The sequence below is a fragment of the Chiloscyllium punctatum genome, chromosome 22 (assembly GCF_047496795.1).
Source record: "Chiloscyllium punctatum isolate Juve2018m chromosome 22, sChiPun1.3, whole genome shotgun sequence".
NCBI lineage: Eukaryota > Metazoa > Chordata > Chondrichthyes > Orectolobiformes > Hemiscylliidae > Chiloscyllium > Chiloscyllium punctatum.
The window spans coordinates 34,534,233-34,555,086 of NC_092760.1; the positions used below are offsets into that span (position 1 = coordinate 34,534,233).

At 41.2% G+C, this 20,854-nt stretch overlaps 1 protein-coding gene across 2 annotated transcripts in view; it reads right to left on the bottom strand.

The window, feature by feature from the left end:
* The window catches only part of LOC140493494 (EF-hand calcium-binding domain-containing protein 4B-like), a 114,884-nt gene that overhangs the window by 23,175 nt on the left and 70,855 nt on the right, over positions 1 to 20,854 (bottom strand). For both annotated transcript variants that reach the window (XM_072591987.1, XM_072591986.1), the window contains exons 11-12: positions 12,869 to 12,948; positions 6,751 to 7,024 (exon numbers count right to left, since the gene is read on the bottom strand). In XM_072591987.1, the coding sequence (XP_072448088.1) occupies positions 6,751 to 7,024; positions 12,869 to 12,948 (354 nt within the window). The remainder of the gene's footprint in view (positions 1 to 6,750; positions 7,025 to 12,868; positions 12,949 to 20,854) is intronic.

The following is a 20,854-nucleotide window of genomic DNA, read 5'->3' on the forward strand; positions in this document are numbered from 1 at the left end:
TACCTACCTCCCACCCATTCCCAGATACCAAACTCTTCTATAGATCCATATGCCATCCATTCCAGGTACCAAGCTTTCATCAACCCACATCCCCCCTATTCCCAGATATCCCACTTTTTCACAGCTCCATATCCCAGGCTCCCCCACACTTTGATAGATGAATAGACATTATTATTCCCAGATAACCTACACGTTATTTGATAGACTCATATTAGTACATTTTGACAACGCCAACTTTTACTGGACATTTTTATTAGCTTTTCTATCTTCTATCAATAAAATTTAACATTAAATACCACAGTTGTCCAATAGTAAACACGCATGAAAATTGTAATTTATAACTGCAATCTGTTGTGAAAATAATACTTTGAGTTTAATACTGAGAGAAAGCCCAAAGGAAACATAGCAAGCAGTACAATGAACCAAAGAACCTTGCAAAAGTCATTACTAAAATGCAATTGTTCCAGACAGTGTTATTAAAAACAAAATTAAGACTTAACATATCTATAAAAGAGCATACAGTTTGAAAGTGTCTTCCGATAATTTAACATTAATATACCAATTTAAGTCCAACTCCGATAATGTTAAATGACTGTAGAGGTCTTTATTAAAAACAGAATAACAATGAATGCCATAACTACAGGGCTATGGTTCAGCTGATATTGAATGCCACAGGGCAGCACAGTAGTCCAGTGTTTAGCACTGCTGCCAGGAATCTGGGTTCAATCCCAGCCTTGGGTGACTGTCTATGTGGAGTTTGCACATTCTCCCAGGGTCTCTGTGGGATTCTATTGAGTGCTGTGGTCTCCTCCCATGGTCCAAAAGGTGTATAGGTTAGGTAGATTGGCCATACTAAATTGCCTTGTAGTGTTCTGGCTGGCTGGGTTAGCTATGGTAAATGTGAAGGTTGTAGAGATAAAGATGGGGGGCGGGGGGGGGGGGGGGTGGGGGGGGAGGTATGGATGGGATTGATTTCAGAGTACTGGTGCAGCCTCAATGGACTGAATGCTTTGATCTGCACTGCAAGCATTCTATGATTGCCCATTGGCTTTTACATGGGAATTTCCTCTCAGCCAAAACACTGGAACGGACAAACCCTAATTTCTTCACACAAGTTTAGTCCTCATGTATCAGATAAGTACAGCAATCTAACATAAATCAATGTATTTTAATAGTGTGGCTGTCAGCAAGAGAAAATAATCATACAACTTTCTGAAGGAGCAGGACAGCAATTCTTTGATTTATGCATTTAGAGGTTGTTGTGAATTTCAAGATTAATAATGGTGAATGCTATTAGCCTAAAAATGCAGCTCAAGCAGTATGCGTTAATCACTCCATCTCACCTCAGTTGGTTCTCTGCTGCATAGGCTGAAAATTCAAATATAATGAATGTCACTCAATATTGGAGCAGAGGCGAGACACGGTATAGCAGGGAGAGGCGTGGATATGAATGGAAAAGACTTACATGATAGGATGAAAGAGATGAAAGGAGAAGACAGGATAGGGGTCAAATGAAGAAATTAGGTTGAATGGAAATGACAGGCAAGGTGAGGTGAAGGGATGAGCGGCCAGGAAAGGCGAGGTGAAAAGATTTTAATGGAGACGTGGAAGTAGCTGGAATGAAGCAGAGATAATGGGGAGTAGTGATAAGTGACAGCTGTGAAGAGCGGCAGAGAGACGAATCGAGAGATTAGGAGGTTCGTGGAAGTACATCCAGGCAAGACTGTGTAGAGATAGACCAGAGAACTCAAAACCAGTGAGCTTAACATCAGAGTGAAGGAAACTAAAACAGGAAAACAGCAAAAGGAGAAATTTAATTTTCTCCACTTAGAGGCAAGGTTTGATATGGGATGGTCTGCATAGGTTTGTCAGAGGGCAAGGATCTGGTGGAATTTTTTCAAGGAGGTGACCGAGTGTTTGGATGAGGATGGGGCAGTTGGTATAGTTTGAGGATTTCACCAAGACCTTTGACAAGCTCGCACATGGAAAAACTGTTCAAGGAGGTTAAAGCACATAGGATCCAGGGTAAGTTGGAAAGATGGATCGGAGATAGGTTTAGTGATAGGAGACAAGGTGGTGGTCAAAGGCTGGTTGTGTGATTCAAGCCCTGTGTACAGTGGAGCACCACGGGGATGGATGCCGTGTCCCTTACTGTTTGTAGTATTGATAAATGATGGAGATTAGAATGTGGGAGAGATGGATGAGTTCATTTGCTAATGGTATTTAAGATTGGCTGGGGGGTTGACAATGAGGAGGAAGGTGTGAGGCTACAGGAGGAGCAGATCAGTGACAGATGGAGTTTACTTCTGATAATTGTGAGGTGACGCACTTTGGAAGAAGGTACAAGACAAGGGAGTACTCAATGAGTGGCAAGACACTAGAAAGCTCAGAGGGATCTTGGGGTACCTGCCCACTGCTCCCTGAAGGTGGCACGATAGATTAATAAGATACTTATGACAGTATATGGGATGCTTGCCTTTATCAGTCGTGGCATAGATTATAAGAGCAGGGAGGACATTTTGGAGCTGTATGAAACTTAGGTTAGGCCACAGCTGGAATACTGTGTGCAGTTCTGTTCACCGCACTCTAGGAAGGATGTGATTGCACTGGAAATGGTGCAAAGGTGAGTCACCAGGATGTTGTATTTCAGCCATGAAGAGAGACTGAAACTGAGCTTAGGTTGGTTTCTTTGGAAAGAGAAGGCTGAGGAGGACCTGATAGAGGGGCATGGGCAGGGTAATCCGAATGCAGCTTAGTTGAATGGTCAAGGAGAAGGGTGCATAACCTTAAAGTGAAAGGCAGGAGGGGACTTGAGGAATTTCCTTTTCACCCAGAGAGTGACAGGGGATCTGAAATGCACTTCCGGGGAGGGTAGTAAAGATTGTGAGGTATCCTGCCTCTAAGTGCTCATCCAAGTACTTTTTGAAGTGTCATAACGTTCAAGGTCATGGGCATAGTGCTGGAAAAGGGGACTAGTATAGGTAGTGGTACATTTTTAGTAGAACAGTCTTGATCAGCTGAAGGGCTACATGATTTCTAAGAGGGAAAAGGTGAGGAGAGGCATAGAGAGATTAGGACTGCAGATGAGATGAGTGGAGAAGAGAAATGAGAAATGGGGATAAATAAAGGTGGAAAGAGTGATGAGATGAGGGGAGTAAGTATTAGTACAGAGAAGCATGTACATTTGAAAAGATAGGAATTGAGAAGAAGGAGTGGAGATCAACAGAGAGAGGGTAGGGCATATCAGTATATCATTTATCAGAGAAAGGAGAGGTGTTGACAGAGATTATGGGTTTGAGGAGTGAAAGAAGCTTTCGGGAGTTGCTACAAAGTATCTTGTAAATGGTACACTCTAAATATAATGCGCTGATGATGAAGGGAATGAACGTTTAAGCTGGTGAATTTGGTACTAATTAAGCAGATTGCTTTTTCCTAAAGGTTTTGGACTTCAATTGTTGATGCACCTGCAATTTTCCAGACAAGCGAAGAGTATTCCGTCACACTCCTAGCTTGTGCCTTGGGGATAGATAGCTTTGGAAATTGGGAGGAGAGTTACTCACTACAGAAATGCCAACTACTATCTGGTTCTTGTAGCTATGGTATTTATGTGGCTGGTCAGAGCAGTGTCCAGTCAATGGTAACTCTTAGCATGCTCAAGGTAGGGGATTCAACAATGACAATGCCATTGAACAGGGCGTGGATTCTCTCATTAGAGGTGGTCATTGACTAGCACTTGTGCTGCATGAAGGTTACTTGTCACTTATCAGCCCCGAATGTTGTCCAGTTCTTGTTGCCTAACGGCACCGAGTGTTTGCGAAGGATGCTGAACATTGATAGTCGCACAATGAACATCAGAAACCATTCAATTTCTCACATTACATTGGAGCGCTGTCATGAAGCAACCAAGGATAGCTGGACCGAGAACATCACCCTGAGAAACTCCAACAATATGTCCTAGGACAGAAATGATTGACTTCTAATATGATACATGTTGCTGGCTATGACTCCAAATGATGGAGAATTGTCCCCTGATACCCATTGACTCCAGTTTTTAAAAAGGTTTCTTGATGCCAAACACAACAAAACATGGTCACATTCTCCTCCCCTTCTGACTGGATGGTACTGGCAGAACCCAGACTGAACATCGATGAACAGATCATGGCTAAGGAAGTGCTGCTTGACAGTATTGTCAATGGCACCTTCCACCACACAGCTGACTTTCTAGTGTAGGCTCAGAAGGCTGCTGGCTGGATGGAGTAGGACATCTTTTTGGTGGCAGAACATATCTGGGCAGCTTTTCCACTTTGTCAGGTAAATGGCAGCATTGTACTAGAACAGCTTAGCTAGAGGGTGGCACCAAGACATCATTATTACAGCCAGGTTATTGTTGGGTTTTAGAGACCATGCTCTGTCCTGTCACACTCAGCCATTGTATGATATCACATGGAGTGAATCAAACTGGCTGAAGTTGGTATCTGTAATGGTGAGCACCTCAGGAGGAGGCTAAGATGAGTTATCTACTTTACACATCTGGCAGTGAAGAAATGAATGGAGGTGGATGGAGGAGTGTGGAGTAGAGGAGGACCACGTGTGAAGAGGAAGTGGAAGCAGTGTCGAGTAGGTTAGAATAGGCAGAGACAGTGTGAGGGGCAAGGCTGGGGGTAGTAGAGTGAAGAAGGCAAAGGGCCCGAGACTCTGTGTGAAATGCATCCGCTGTTTCATTACATTGTGATGAAAATATCAAGTGTGCAATGGAGTTGAAAATGGCTGCTACCACACAGGGGAAAGTGAGGATAGCAGATGCTGGAGAGTCAGAGTTGATAAAATGTGGTGCTGGAAAAAGCACAGCAGGTCAAGCAGCATCCGAGGAGCAAGAGTCGAGGTTTTGGGCAGGACCCTTCTTCAAGGCTGGGAAGGGGAAAGGGACCTGTGAGATAAATTGGAGGGGAAGGCATGAGTGTTTCATTCTGTGAGGAAGGGAGGCTTCACTCACGAGCAAGGGAAAGCCTTTCAAAGAAAATACTATCACACAGACACCTTTACAGTACTGGTGGACACTACATGCAGTAAACCTTAGGCATTAACCAACTGTGTGGAATGTGAATCCTGGTCCCAAGCATTCCTGACCACACCATGCAGCATCAGGAACTAGTATTGGCTGTGATGCACAAGCAATCTATTGCAGTCTGGAAAAGGTTTACACCAATTGCCAAGATAGCAAGCACATTCTATGTTCCCTTAGCCTGCCCATGGTTCAGGAGCTGCTCACATGACAACTTGGCTCATCAAATCTCATGGAGCACCAAGGGTAGCTCACATCTGAACCTTCATTCTTGCAGTTGGAGCTACACAGACTTGCACACACAGCTGATGAAAAGTTGGGCCGAAGGGCCTGTTTCCACAGTGTAGGGATGCTATGATCTAAAAGCGAATAGATATTTACTAATATGAGAAAGTATTAATAAATGAAGTATCACCTATGCCATTATTTGCCCTTCTTTCCCTCCCACAGCATCTGAAAAGTAGTGCTGGGGTACACAGTTGGGTGCAGGAAGCCTGGACTACACTGGAGCCTATTGCATTTGGAGTTTTGGTCAGGGGATATTTGTGTCTAGAAGGCCCAGACAAAGTGAGTGTGTCCTGCCGAGAGGCAGGTGTACTTTGCTGGCTTGAACTCCCACAGTGCGAAGGGTGGCTGACAGGGTGGAGGTGAAAATCCCTGGATTGTTCTGAGGGGACATGTTGGAGGCCTACATGTGGTTCCTCCTCCACCTGGGTGCCTACTGGCACTGCCATATCTCCTTGTGATGAAGGGACATTTGGAGGTCAAGCGCTTTCTTCACCCTGAACAGCCCACACCTTCCAATGCCTTTGGGACTGCAAACCCCAGTGGCTAAAGCAATGGATTTCCAATTTGTGCATATGTCCCACAGACTCAGAGTTCGGGATCTGACTTTTCATGCCAGCTGCCCTTCCCCTGCCCATAAAGACAGCCAGACACAAACGTTCCAGAGGCTGTTGTTGTAGTCCTGCAGCTTGTATCTCAGGTTCCCAGTGCCCACATCAATCCTGCTCCTGTGCATGTAGATGAAGAGCTTAATCCGGACACCATGCAGCTCTCTGCTACCTGTGGCTAAACCAATGCCTGGTCTCTGGCTGTCATCATCCTGTAATGTGTATCCTTTGAAGAGAAATGGCAGTGATGTGCTCTGGACTATAACTCACTAAAGTATCCACTGTGGTGTCAGTATGTGAGATGATGGAAGTTGCAGTAGGAAAGCCTTGCTGGTGCACCCTTTGTAGGCATTCATGGTTTCTCCCTCATTTAAAGAAGAAGAGAAATAGAGATAGGGAGTCTTCCTGGTGCATAATCGATGAATTTCTTTCCATTGCAACTACAACAGATGAAAGTCATAATAAATTTAAGTTGTATATTATGTTTATTCAAGTACCAATACCCAACTACTATCATCAGATGTATTTACAAATGAACAAGATTACAACACTATGAAATTCACTTAGCTGAAACTAAGAACTCTACAGACTAAATGCAAATTGTGAAATTGTAATATATCCCTAATTGTATTCAACTGCTGCTTCCCTTTTCTCAGCAAATTTCTTTTTTAAATAAACTGTAGTTGAGCCTGTAGCTCAGACAGAGGCTATTGTTTGTTATGGGTTAGGGTTGCTGCCAGAAAAGCAGATTTAAGAATAGTGACCAACCTGTAAAGTACAGCTGCCTCTACTCACCACTGTTTCTATGCCAATAGGCTGGCCTCTGGGTGAAAGTGGGGCCTCATCAAATTCTTCCTCTTCTGAGGTGTGCATAGGTAGTCCACCTACCCTGCAGTCTGCAGTTTCCTCTAGAGGGCTGTGGTGTTCTGTCAATGTTGGACTGAGCAGCTCTTCATCACCAGAATCTCCTATGCCTATCTCCTTGGAGAAATATCGACAGTTCTTCTTGCTGGGTTCCAAAGTCACATCCTCGGTGGAGACAGGAGATTGATCTGCAGCAACAAGCTGTCTATGCAGAAGTCCATTTGGCACCAATACAGAAATAAATACAGCAAAATCAAACGGATAAGTCTGACGATTAATTCCAACCACACACACAAAAAAAAATCCAAACATATTCCATGCAAGTAAATTAAAATAACATTGCTAATTATAGGGTGACCAGATTTTCAAAATTCTAAAGCAGGAATCACTGAAAAGCCTTGGGAACAAGGGCTCTATGATGATTGACATATTGGTTGTCCAACGGCAGAACTCAGATGGAGGCTCAGTTGAAGGTGGGAGGACATGTGATAACATCTACCAGTCATAATGGACAACTCTACTCTGGAAATCATTTGTCGAAAAGGATGGTGCTGGAAAAACACAGCAGGTCAGACAGCATCAAAGAAGCAAGAGGTTCGACATTTTGGGCATAAGCCCTTCATCTGGGCCGTCAACTCTCCTGCTGCATTTTTCCCGTGCCACCGTTTGACTCGGACTCTCTAGCATCTGCAGTGCTCACTTTCTCCTCTGTGGATCACTTGAAAAGAAGTCATCAGCATTGAAACTGTCGGTGCCACAAAGATTGTGACAATTTTCTTGGAGATTCAATAGGGTGATGCTGGGTAAAAACAAAATGTGTTCTTCCTGCACCACCCTGTTGGGTCTCCAAAGAAATTCTCAACTTTTTGTGGCAATATGACATGATGAGTGTGTACAAGAACAAGTGAGAAACTTAATAGACTTTTCCTGCCACCTCTCAGACCCAAATTTGTTTGGACAAAAAATGGGAGAAGGTAAAAATTGGAACGTTTGAACCTAGTTGTCAGAAATGTTTGGGTATTCTGGGTCACCCAATGAAAATCTTGATGTCTGGTCACCCTACCAATTTAAAACATTTTCATCTGAACAATTACTTGCTAATGCCAGGAATGTAAATTTCTGTTTTACAATGATACATCCAAGGCTCAGGGTGGTTTGACAGCAGTACTTTTCATCAAAAGCCTATGGAAAGCTGAAAGTACTTTGAAAGGAAAGAGATGTGCGTCATTGCAGCTGGTTTCAATAAGCAGTAGCAAAAGTAACCCCAAGTGCAGGGGAAGTAGAGGTTACAAAACCAAACCCGATTCAATACCACAGTTACCTTAGGGGAAATTCAAAGGGGTACCTCAAATTACCTCTCAGTATACCCAACATAAACGCATTCATCTCAAATTATGCTTTGAAATTTTAGACAATAGGTTATTTATTTTAAATGGATTAATAACTCTCATTGAAATAGCAAAGTGCGACATTCCAGAGCCAAGAGTTGGATTGGTTACTTCCAAATTCTAGCAGCTGAGAGTTGTATTAAAAAAAAACTCAAATTTCTGAATGTGGCCTTGGACCTTGTGTTTGATATTGTTGCTGATATTCAAACAGTTTTAAAATTAAGTTAGTAAGGCAATTGAGAGCAGGACATTGAGCCTGCATACTTGGAGCTCAATTTCTCATACATTTTAAGGGCTGTCTAGGGAAGGAGTAGTACACCATGGCTGGGTTTTCTGCTTTCCTTCCCCTGGTTTCAAGTCTAAATCAGCTGGGAAGAGATGGGAAACAGACATTTTCCAAGTCATCCACAGTTTCTGTCAGGAAGGGAAGAGTTGACTACATATACATATATTTAAAATTTATGGAAATAGCAGCGGTGCACTGTCAACATATGCAAACCTTGGAGACTCGCTGCACAAAAACACCTGCTTGGCCTCTGTTGCAATGGAGTGAGGGGGAGAGTGACTAATGCTTTGCATTCAAAGAGCCTCCCAATAGGCCACCCAGGCAGAACTCCATTCCAGTTACAGGCAGATCTCTGGTGGGTCCAAAGAAGCCACAACGTGACCTCAGAGGATCAGAACCTGTCATGATGGAGATGCACCCAAATTTTCCGAGAAAGTGGAATATTTGAGCCGTTGCACTTAAACTGAAATTACAGCTCAATTTTTGAATTAAACTTAAATATTCACACAGAGGGTGGTATGTGTATGGAATGAGCTGCCAGAGGAGGTGGAGGAGGCTGGTACAATTGCAACATTTAAGAGGATTTTGGATGGATATATGAATAGGAAGGATTTGGAGGGATATGGGCCAGGTGCTGGTAGGTGGGACTAGATTGGATTGGGATATCTGGTTCGGCATGGATGGGTTGGACCAAAGGGTCTGTTTCCGTGCTGTACATCTCTGACTCTAAAAGTTTCAGGCATTTGCAATTGATTATTTTTCTCCAAGTTAAAATTAAGAAGCAAAAGCTAATAATTTCAAAGATTTGTGGCAGTTTATAATATATCACAAAGCCACTGCATGGATGTTTCTAAGACTAAATTTCATGCAGAGAAAGTGGTCATCTCCTGTGTTTACATTACAAAGCAGAGATTTAAGAGGGTACATTCATTACATTTGAGGTGAAGAGGGAGTTTCAAGACAATTTAAATCTGGAAAACACCAGAAAGACAATACAGCATTTGGGAGGGTAGACCTGGAGGATAAGTTCACATTGGTGGTGTTTATGAAACATTTTTCACCATGCACTCCACTCACTTGCAAACTTGACTGAGGTACAATAACCACAAAGGCAAGTCAAGTTTTGAGTTTGGTTCCTAGTGTACACCTAATTAGCTGTTAGGTACCTGGGTGTAAGTTTGCTCGCTGAGCTGGAGGATTAGTTTTCAGATGTTTCATCACCATACTAGGTAACATCAGTGAGCCTCCGATGAAGCACTGGTGGTATGGCTCACTTTTTAATTTATGTATTCAGGTTTCCTTGGGTTGGTGATGTCATTTCCTGTGATGATGTCAGTTTCTGTTCTTTTTCTCAGAAGGTGGTAAATGGAATCTAAGTTGATGTGTTTGTTGATGGAGCTCTATTTGGAATGCCATGCTTCTAGGAATTCTTGCATGTGTCTCTGTTTGGCTTGACCTAGGATGGATGTGTTGTCCCACTCAAAGTGGTGTCCTTCCTCATCAGGATGTAAAGATACTAGTGAGAGAGTGGGTCATGTCGTTTTGTGGCTACTTGATGTCCATGTATCCTGGTGGCCAGTTTTCTGCCAGTTTGCCCAATGTAGTGTTTGTTACAGTTCTTGCAAGGTATTTTGTAAATGACATTAGTTTTGCATGTTGTCTGTATTACGTCTTTCAAGTTCATTAACTGCTGTTTTAGGGTGTTGATGAGTTTATGGGCTACCCATGATGTCAAGAGATCGGAGTAATCTGGCAGTCATTTCTGCAGATTCTCAACCACAAACCCCAACAAGCAGACAAAACGCATTCAGAAACCATAGCCACTCTCCGCTACATCAAAGGCATCTCGGAACGCACTGCCAGACTACTCAGACCTTTTGGCATCATGAGGCATGTGAGAGAGTTCCTAGAAGCATGACACTTTAACCGGAACGCTATCAACAAACACACTGACTTGGATCCTATTTACCACCCCCTTAGAAAAAGAACAGGAAATGACATCACACGAAATGACCTTACCAACCCAAGGAAACCTGAACATATAAATAAAAAGCAGGCCATACCACCAGTGCTTCACTGGAGGCTCACTGATGACGTTACCTCGTATGGTGATGAAACGTCTGAAAACAAATCCTCCAGCTCAGCAAGCAAACTGATACCCAGAACCTCAACCTGAGCTACAAACCTTCTCCAAAAAAAAAAATCACTGTTAGATACCTAATTAACATCATAAATGCTGAATAAAGCTGCTACATTTGTGGTCTTGGCTCAGTATACCTGTGCAGATAACTGCTATTTCTCCAGTGTAAGAATCAGGTTTGGCCATGTTACCAGGCTCAGTCAATATCATGTTGTCTGTGATTCTACATACTTAGCAGAACTTACAATCCAATGAGTACAATGAGAAGGCTAAGGAGGTGTTGTGTCATTCTGGAATAAGATAAAGACCCGTTTTTCATATGCAAGTCTGATGTCAAAGCAGAGCAGAGCCAAGCACTGAACAGGAATCCAGCAGCTAGATTTTCCACTTTTTCTTTGTAGTCAAGATAAAAAAAAAAAATCCAGACCATGATTGTTTGGGAGGGAAGAAAGAAAGAAATTTAGTTAATTCTGTATATAAATCAGGATCAGGTGTCTGGTAGGTGCTAACCCAACACACAGTATGCCCAATCCATTTCGCAGACACATTGGATGAGAATATTTTACTGTTTCAGTGATGCCACATGAACCATTTTAAGAATTGGCCAGAAGTCAAATTGTTCTGAATATCAAAGAGCCTGTAGAATCTAAACAACCTGGCAGAATTACCACAACCTTCCAATGTTCAAAAGTTTAACTCAGGAATGAAGTTCTATCCTGTACTAGTCAATTGGCACTTCAAGTTGTCTTAAGATCTTATGACTGATGAATATAAACCCTTCCGTGGAACTTGAAGTCTTCTTGAAAATCTCCAAAGTCAGATCGATCTACAGTACCTTAGTCTACTTCATATTTTTTACGTACACAAAAGCAATCCTTAATCTACTAAGAAGACATTCCTTGACTTTTTCAGAGCCAGGTTGCCAATATAATCCAGCTTGTGCTTAACGTTGAGTAATTCTGTACCATGTTCCTAGACTTACAAGACTTGCAGTGGGTTATCCAAACTTAGTTTCATTTTTCATATGGAAACCCTAAATAATATTCACTTCATCTAGTCCGGCCTGGATCTGAACCAAAGAAGCAATGGTGGTGTACTAACAGCGTCAAGAAGAGTTCCAAGACTTGACAAAGAATCACATCAGAAATATTAACCACTATTTTGAACTCATCTTGATGTCCGTTTGAAGAAAAGAATCACTGCTTTTGTTTTAGAGGATAGAGCAACTGAGAATGTGAGTAGATAGGAGGTTGGTCAAAAGAAGGGAGTGGGACAGAGGCTTTGTTAGAAGGTTCTGCACTCATGCCTGGCTAATCTGACTGACTTTTGAGATGTCGTTAATACAGGTAGTTAAAGTATTTCCTCAGATAGTGATAGGAATGCTGGGGCATGATCTTAAAATTAGAGTTAGACCATTTAGGAGAAAACGTCTCCAACCACCTTTTCACACAAGATGAAGGAGGATCTGACATTTCTTCCTCCAAAGGCCATGAATTTGAGGCAACAAGAGAAATGGAGCAAGCTTGGAGGGTCTAACTGTCTATTACTGTTTCTGAGATCCAAATACCCAGTATACCCTCATCTTCCTCACAGCTCTGTGAGGCAACATTCACATTCTCTCTCTCAGCTCCTCAGAAGGCACTTACTGCCACACATCACTTCCCCACAAAAGTTTCCTCATGTCACCAAGTGCCATTTCACAAAAGAGAAAATAAATGGGCAACCTAGGGTACAGGCTGTACTCTATCTCTGCAGTCTGTGAAAGCACTAGAGAACAAACTAGGGTCACACTGTTCCAAAATATCCTTCCATCTACATTTCTCCCCGAGTCCACTACAGAGTTCTGTATCTGGTTGTGTTGGTCTACTCTGGGTTTGGACCTATATACGACTATGTCCATGTGCAACATACTGGACAGCATCAGTGTCAAAGGAATATCATACATCAAGGGGAGTGATTTTCCCACTCCTCAAAAATTTATAATTTTTTTCTAGTGAAGGATGTTACATGGTCTACAATTTTAACATCTTGGCTACATGAATCAGTAAGCACCAAGCCTTGCAGAAACAGCAGTGCCACACATGGAAATGTTCGTGATGCAGGCAATTATATGAAGATCTCATGCAATACCATGGATGAAGTAGCAGCAACTCTTAAAAAAAAACAAAAAAGTAACTGCATCAATACTGGACAATTCATTGCATGCACTTATATTTGCATTGGCACAGGTCTAACCGTTTGACTGGTTTGTCTTCCACCAGGTAATTCCCTATCACTGAACCTCTCTTCAACAGAGGCTTTTTGCTGGGAGAAGTCTGAAAGTGAAAACAAGTCCGCCACAATTAATCTGTGATGGTAAAAGAATTAACATTAAATATTCTCAATAGACAATAATGTATTTTAACAAAACCAAAAAAAAATGCAAAATCATCCTCGGCATCCCAAAGGCTCTCACTGTCTTTCTGCTAATTAATCACTTCCTCCTCACTTTTTCTGTATTGATCATTGCAGCAAGGTTTTGTGCCACTGGAACTATTATTAAAAAAAGACTTAGAATGTCACATAGCCCGGCCTGAAGTGGCACCAATACCTGCAAGTTGTTGTCTGGCAAGTGGCTTTGCCAATTTGAAATGACAAAATAATGGGGGTGAGGGGAAGTGATGGCCTAGTGGTAATAATCACTGGAATGTTAATCCAGAGACCTAAGTAATGTTCTGGACAACAGAGTTCAAATCCCACCACAGCAGATGGTGAAATTTAAATTTAATTTTTTTTTAAAAATCTGGAATTAAGAATCTAAATGATGACCATGAATCCATTGTGGATTTTTGGAGAAACCCATCAGGAATGTCTTTTAGGGAGGGAAAATGCCATCCTTACTTGGGCTGGCCTACATGCGATTCCAGACCCACAGAAATGTGGTTGACTCTTAACTGTCCTCTGGGCAATTAGGGATCGGCAATGAATACTGGCCTGGCCAACATTGCCCTCATCCCATGAACTACTTTTTTTAAAAAAAAGACAAGGATGTAAGTCCTGACAAAGTACGAGTACCCTGCTTTGAAATGCCACTGTTTCACTGGTCATTATAAAAGTTATGCAACCTTTTAAACAATTGGAGTGAAAAGGCCTAGTTTCCCAGTGTCCGTGGCACCATCCTTCTTCAAACAGATACCAAAATGGGAAAAATTTCCTATTCGCAAGGCAGGTTACAGTGAACACTTTTCACTATGTCTCAGTAGGTCAAAATATTTCTGGTATGAAAGAGATTCCTGACCAGACTTTGGCAGGATGAAGTGAATATTAAAAAGAAAGGGAATCAGAGAATCCTGTGTCTCAATAATGTCTTCAGTACAGTTCAGTTTCATGGCAGAGCTTTACACAATTCAAATCCACACCCTTCATTTCCAACTCCCAGTGAAAATATACAGGAAGACTGCTATGCTTAAGGAAAGTCATGGTGATCAGGGAGTGCGAAGATTTAATGCTGGTATTTTCAAAGAGGTGGAAACTGCAAACCAACTGTTCACATCAGTTTAAAGCAGATAATTTATTCAGTGTTCGGTCTTTTGGACTCTGGTAGTATCATGCAATTACATCTGGATTGTTTGGGTAGACCTTTTTTATGGTTTAAAAAAAAAGTGCCTCTGAGCAATGTTCAGCAAATGACAACAGCCATGACAGAGTGAACAAAACACGAAACACCTCTTAACTAATGTCTTGATTGTACACTGGCAAATAGTTAGAGGAAATATTCTTCAACTGAGAACAGGTCATGGATTCAAAAGAATAAAGTTCAATCATTAACAGTACAGGGTAGAACATATATAGAAACACAAAAATCTGAACAAACTTGGTCCAGTGCTGGGTAAAACAGTTGTAAAAAACTGATGATCAAGAGTTTGATATGTCCACTTCAAGAGCAAGGCATTAGAGGATACAATCATAAAATATTGCACTTGCTGGAAGTTTGAAATACACACATGAAATTTTGGAAAAACTCAGCAAGTCAGGAAGTATCTGTGGAAGGAGGAGAGTTCATGCTTTAAGTTGATACGCCAATGCATTAAAAAGCACCCATTTCTTTTAACCAGTTCATGCTAAAACACCTAAAGATAGGGACAGTAAAAAATTCAAGTTTATTCACACCACATTCAAATTTAATTTGACTTCCTAAGAGTCAATGATCACCCCCAACATAATCTCTCCACCTTGAATTTTCTTGGAAACATTTGCAACTTCTTGGAAACCAACATGCTGTTTCTAACAATGGCCCTAGATTCCCTTTGACTACTCAGTCATGACTGTCTATTATCTGATATATTAATCGCCTGAATCCCAGATCAGCCAGTAACATGTTTCTGACATTTCAGAACTAATGAGCCCGATTTAAAATCTTACAAAGTCCACTCATTGGTGCACAACATTAAAATCAGGCTTAATGTGCTGACTTCATACCATCTATGGGGAAATGTTCCTGTTCAAAGTACCATTAGGAAAAATGGCTATGTACTGCATGCAATTAAATCTAGCCATTAGTTTAAATGGCAAGAACAGAGATAAAGACCATGAGCACAATACTAGAAAATTACCCGTCAATAGTAAATGGATGCTGTTCCATGACCTATTAGGTTGGTCATTATTTTATGGATTACCCGATTTTTGAAAAATGCTTCCTGAAAGCATTTCTCTCATTTAAATACCTCATCTGGCAGAAACTTGCCTGACACTCATGCAAGTTCCTGACCTACTACATCAGAGGTGATAGATAAATGCAAATTGTCATTGTTTTTCTCAGCATTTGATTGGAAACATTTCATTCCTTTAGTGTCAGACGAAAGCTGCGCTAGAAGTGTTGCAAATTAAAACAAATATTGCAAAGTTTGTTCACATCATAAAACTTTATTATCAAAAGACCAGTGTGTTGGGGATTCCCTCAAATAATCTTATACATAGAAGTATTCATTTATAATTTCTTCATCAAAATATTTACACGTTATGTCATACTTTAGCACTCCAACAATTTGGCATTTTCTGCAATTAAATGATTCAATATATTTTTAATATTTATGTGCATGACTACACATTTATAACTTTTTGTCTGAATTATATAATAAGTTTAATTTATCATATGTGATCTTGAACTAATCAATTCACCATCCCAAAATGTCTATTGTATCAGCAGATGTTAGGAATATTTTAATATACCATAATTTGATCATGAGGGTCAAAGTTGCTAAACCTGCTCTCTCTAAAAGGACTGGAGAGGGTGAGATGTTATACAGGGCACCCTCAATTATCCAAACCACCCAGGTGGAAAGTATTTTGTTCAGATCGACTGTTCGGATAATGTGGTTTACCCAAGCACTGGGACCGTGAGATCTTGTTCGGATAATCCAAAATTCAGATAATCAATGTTCGGATAATCGAGGTTGTACTGTAGCTGGTCAGGATAAAGTAGCAATCCAGAATTTTAAATATAGAAGATATCACAAATAAAATATTCTAATCTGAGTTTTAAGTAGAATTGGAGAGAGGATTGTATGCAGAAGAGAACTAAAAAAGCAGTGACCAGAGAGAGAGAGAGAGAGAGAGAGAGCGCGAGCGCGAGTGAGCGCGAGTGAGCGCGAGCGAGAGATCAAACCTCCCTTCTAGCCCAGGGTTTGGTACCACATAATGCAAAAATCATGCGGAATCAAATATGATTTATAAACAATGGTTCTCAGTTGGTAACCTGCATCTCCTCTGCACTTTCTAAAACTTAACTGAAGCATGTCAGGAGTGTAGATACTCCCTTAGAACATTCCTATTGTAACTCGCCAGGCAGAGAGCTCAGTGTTATATGTATACAGCGTTCACACTGCTCTGATTGCAACACAGCTACAGTTCATAAGAATCAGTACATAGACAGCACAAATACACAAGAAGAAACCTATCAATATTCCATTATTAATACTGAACCTCAGAGAAAAAAAAAAGTGAAGGTTTCTACACAACTACAGTTTAATGTGCACAGGAGGAAAAAAAATTGCCAAAGATTAAAATAATTAACTATTTGTTTTCCTCTCTACATAAACAATAATTGAGAATGATGTTGGCAACAAGGTTTGAAGGGATATGGGCCAGGACCAGGCAGTTGGGGGCTGGTTTAGTTTGGGATTATGTTCAGCATGGACTGGTTGGATCGAAGGGTCTGTTTCCATGCTGTATTACTTAATGACTCTATGACAGATCACAATGAGATCAGAGAGAAATCACCAAACGGCAGGCTGTACAACCAAGTTTCTTAAAAAGATAGAATTCGGAGGTGATATTCTTCCTTCCCATTGGTCTGTTGTCAATCAAACAATTCCTTGCAGAAATCTTAATTGCTAGAGATTGAATCTACAAGTTATTCAAATCATTTCTACTTAAGAATCTAAAGGCAAATAATGTGAATTATATACAACACATTAAGAATTATTGTTTGCAAGAGACCTCTAGAGAAATAGAAAGTGACCTGAGGCAAATTAAAGAAATAATTGCTTCCCCCATTTCCAAAGAGGAGGAAATATCCTTGTAACGTAGCTCCTAGATCTGAAGTTGCAAAAAAAAAAAAATCCAGTTTCAAGACAGTGAGCAATGAATTTATACAGCATTCATTTCACCCCCAGAGTTGGAAAGGGGATATTTTAAGTGAATAGTCATTTTCCAATATTTCTTATTAAAATCTACACATACAGCTGTGGAACAGTTCCACAGGAACTGGATGAACTTATACAGGAACTTGTTCGTCAAGCACTTTCAGAGATGGCAAAGAACTTTTTTTTGAACAGTTTCAATTCAGGGTCCTCAAAAAATTCAAAGCAAGCCACTTGAGCAAATTCAGCCATATTGAACCTGGTCATTGCTCTGCATGGTCAACAAAGGTGCAACAATATATGTGAAGCCAGACTCTAACTTTGCCAAAGAATCCAAAATCCAATCAATCAGTATTCAAAAAAAAAAGCCATAAGCCATCAGAGCTAAGGTAGGCCATTCAGCCCATAGAGTTGGTTCTGCCATTCATTGAGATCATGGCTGATCTGAGAACCGCTTTCCTCCCTTCTCCCCATAAGCCTGGACTCCCTTCCTCATTAAAATGTTTGTCTATGACAGCCCTGAATACCTTTAAAGACCTAACATCAACAGCCCTCTGCGGTAAAGAATTCCACAATTCACTACCCTCCGAGATTAAATTCCTCCTTATCTCTATCTTAAATGTGTGGTATCTTACTCAGATTATACCATCTAGTCCTAGATTCAGCCACAAGGGGCAACAATCTCTCTGCACCTACCCTGGGAAGTCTCCAAAGGCACTTTGTATCTTTCAACAAAGCTGCCTTGTCATTCTTCTAAACTCCAACAAGTTCATTTTACTCAACCTCTCCTCTTAAGACAGGTCCTCTGAGCGGAGTATCAACCTAGTGAACTTTCTCATCAGCCTCCAATGCCAGTGTAACTTTCCATAGATATGGGCCCAAAACAAATTGTATTCTGGTTGTGGTCTGTGCAGTGCCTTGAGTAGTTTCAGCAAAAAAAAAACAAAAAACAACTCTATTGTACACTCCATTCCCTTTGAAATAAACATCAAAATTTCATTTACCGTCCCGATTACCTGCTGGACTGGATGGTAGCTTTTGGTGTTTTATTGTCGAGGACTTCCAAACTCCAGTTTCTGTAGCTTTTGACAGTCCTTCACCATTTAAATAATACTCAGCTCTGCTATTCTTCCTGCATAAGTGCACAACAATCCATTTTCCCACATTTTTTCGATCTGCTATATTTTTGCCCACTTGCTTAACCAGTCTATAGGCCTCTACAGACTCTGTCAACCTTACCACTTGACTTCCCATCCATGTTTGTGTCATCCAGAAACCTGGCCAGTACATTCATTTTCCTCATCCAAGTATGAACAAAAATTGCACATAATTGTAGCCCCAGCACTGATGCCGGTGTCATTTCACTAGTTAAACATTGCTATTCATGGGCAGCACACTGCCTCAGTGGTTAGCACTGCTGCCTCATGGTGCCAGAGACCCGGGTTCAATTCTAGCTTCGGGCGACTATCTGTGTGGAGTTTGTACATTCTCCCCGAGTCTGCGTGGGTTTTCTCCGGGTGCTCCGGTTTCCTTCCACAATTCAAAGATGTGCAGGTTAGGTGAATTGGCCATGCTAAATTGCCCATAGTGTAGGTTATTAGTCAAGGGTAAATATAGAGTAGGGGGATGGGTTACTCTTTGGAGGGGTGGTGTGGACTTGTTGGGCCAAAGGGCCTGTTTACACACCGTAGGGGTTCTAATTCTATCCTGAAAATGGCTCTCTTACTTCAACTTTCTGCCTTCTATTCGTTAACCAATCCTCTATCCATGCTAATGTAATACCACCAGCACCATCTTGCGTTTCTCTCCTTCTGGAAATTGTCAAGATGTGCAGGGAAATTAAAATGCTAAAAATTGAGGGGAATAAAAGACCACTGAAAAACAAAATGACCACTGAATGACCAAATGCTAGCTATCTTCTTTGAGGCCCAGCCCTCATATCAAGTCTGTTATAGCCAACTTGCGATTGACATTTGTGACAATTTGTCTGTCTACACAATCAATTTTGAGCAATGGCGGAAGAAGAACTGGTCTTTTGTTGCAAGGAAACGTCTATTGTGCACAATGAGTCATCATGTTTTAGCATTTGATATAAAGCTGCGACATCAAAAAGTGATATTTTGTCTACCTCTGAAAAATCTTTGGTGGGAAGATAGGGGTCCCTTGCTCTCAAGGGGCAGTCACCTTTCCTGTAGTCTTATTCTCTCTCCACTCTGGTCCAGTTCCAGTCTGGCTGCTGCTCCCTGGCTGGGCTTGCTCACACCATTGCAGTTTCTCCCTCACAGCCTCAGTTTGTGGTACCCCAATGCCTTCTCCTCAATCTCACTGAGCCCATATCCCAATCACAAAGATCTGAAGGCAACAGCAAAAAAGGAGACTCTCTCCTTCGCCGGCCTGGAGTCCAGAGTTTTGCAGACTCATTTCAGGACCAAAATGGAAACACGAAGCAAATGATCTCCAGGGAGAGTTTTGTACAGGATGCAGACAAATGTGGGACAGTCTCATAACTGGTCACCCAGGTACAGAGCTCAAAGTTTAGCACAGCCAACGCAGTGTGCAAGATGCATAGGGTGATGTACAGAAGCCTCCAAAATTTACATTGTCTGTGGAGAACAAGAGAAAAACTTCAACGGGAAAGGAGATCGAAACAAAAGGAAAGCGCCCATTGTCTGAGAGGAAATCAGTTTGAATTGTCCTATCTAGGAATCTGCTGGTGAAAATGAAAACTGATTTATTGGTCCCTAATTATAAGAGAGAAAAAAAACATCTAGGTTACCCAACATGTCCAAAACATCCAAGTATAAACAGCCACAGAAACACTACTGGTAACAACATATAACTATATCCATCAGTACAGCAGCTTTTGGTTTCTTGAAACACTTGATAAACGTTTGTGATATCTATGTATACACACACACACACACGTAAAAACTTCCATCCTCTATGTTAACATACTTAACAAATATCAACACACCTATATTTAACTCCATGCTGCCAACTGGACTTGTGATAGCTGAGCATATTAGCAACCTCTGTTTATAAACTGTGTTTAAAAGATGTAGCAGCGGCTGAAACCTTTGGTAACTATCACATTGCAAAATATTAAAGTAACAGATGCTATAACTTTCTTTCATACAATTACGGACATACAAAAATACATCTTAAAGGTGTAGCTTTCCATCAAAATTAGTGTATAGATAGAAAAAGGCTACACAATCCATGAATAAATTTGTTCTAGCCAAAGATGTCATATTATGATCGGTTCCTTGCTGCACATTGCAACTGATAACTATCAATCCTTGTGACTACGGAGAATCTAATTTCTATCAGCAAGTGCAAATAGTGTGCTTACATTCGTGAAAAATAAAGCCATCTTAAAAGGTGACCTGACATCTTTCCAAGTGAGATTCACTCCTTTGAGTTAAAGCAGATTTAACCCACTCTGAAAGTAACCAACACTGTGCAAACTAAATGGCTTGGTATTTATCCGTCCTGCTCTTTAGCACCCACATAATGATACAGCTGGACAGGTGTGGAGTTTGGCTGCGCTGGTTTACAGTGGCCCCAGGGAGTACAGCGTGGTCCCACAGGAGAGCAGCCA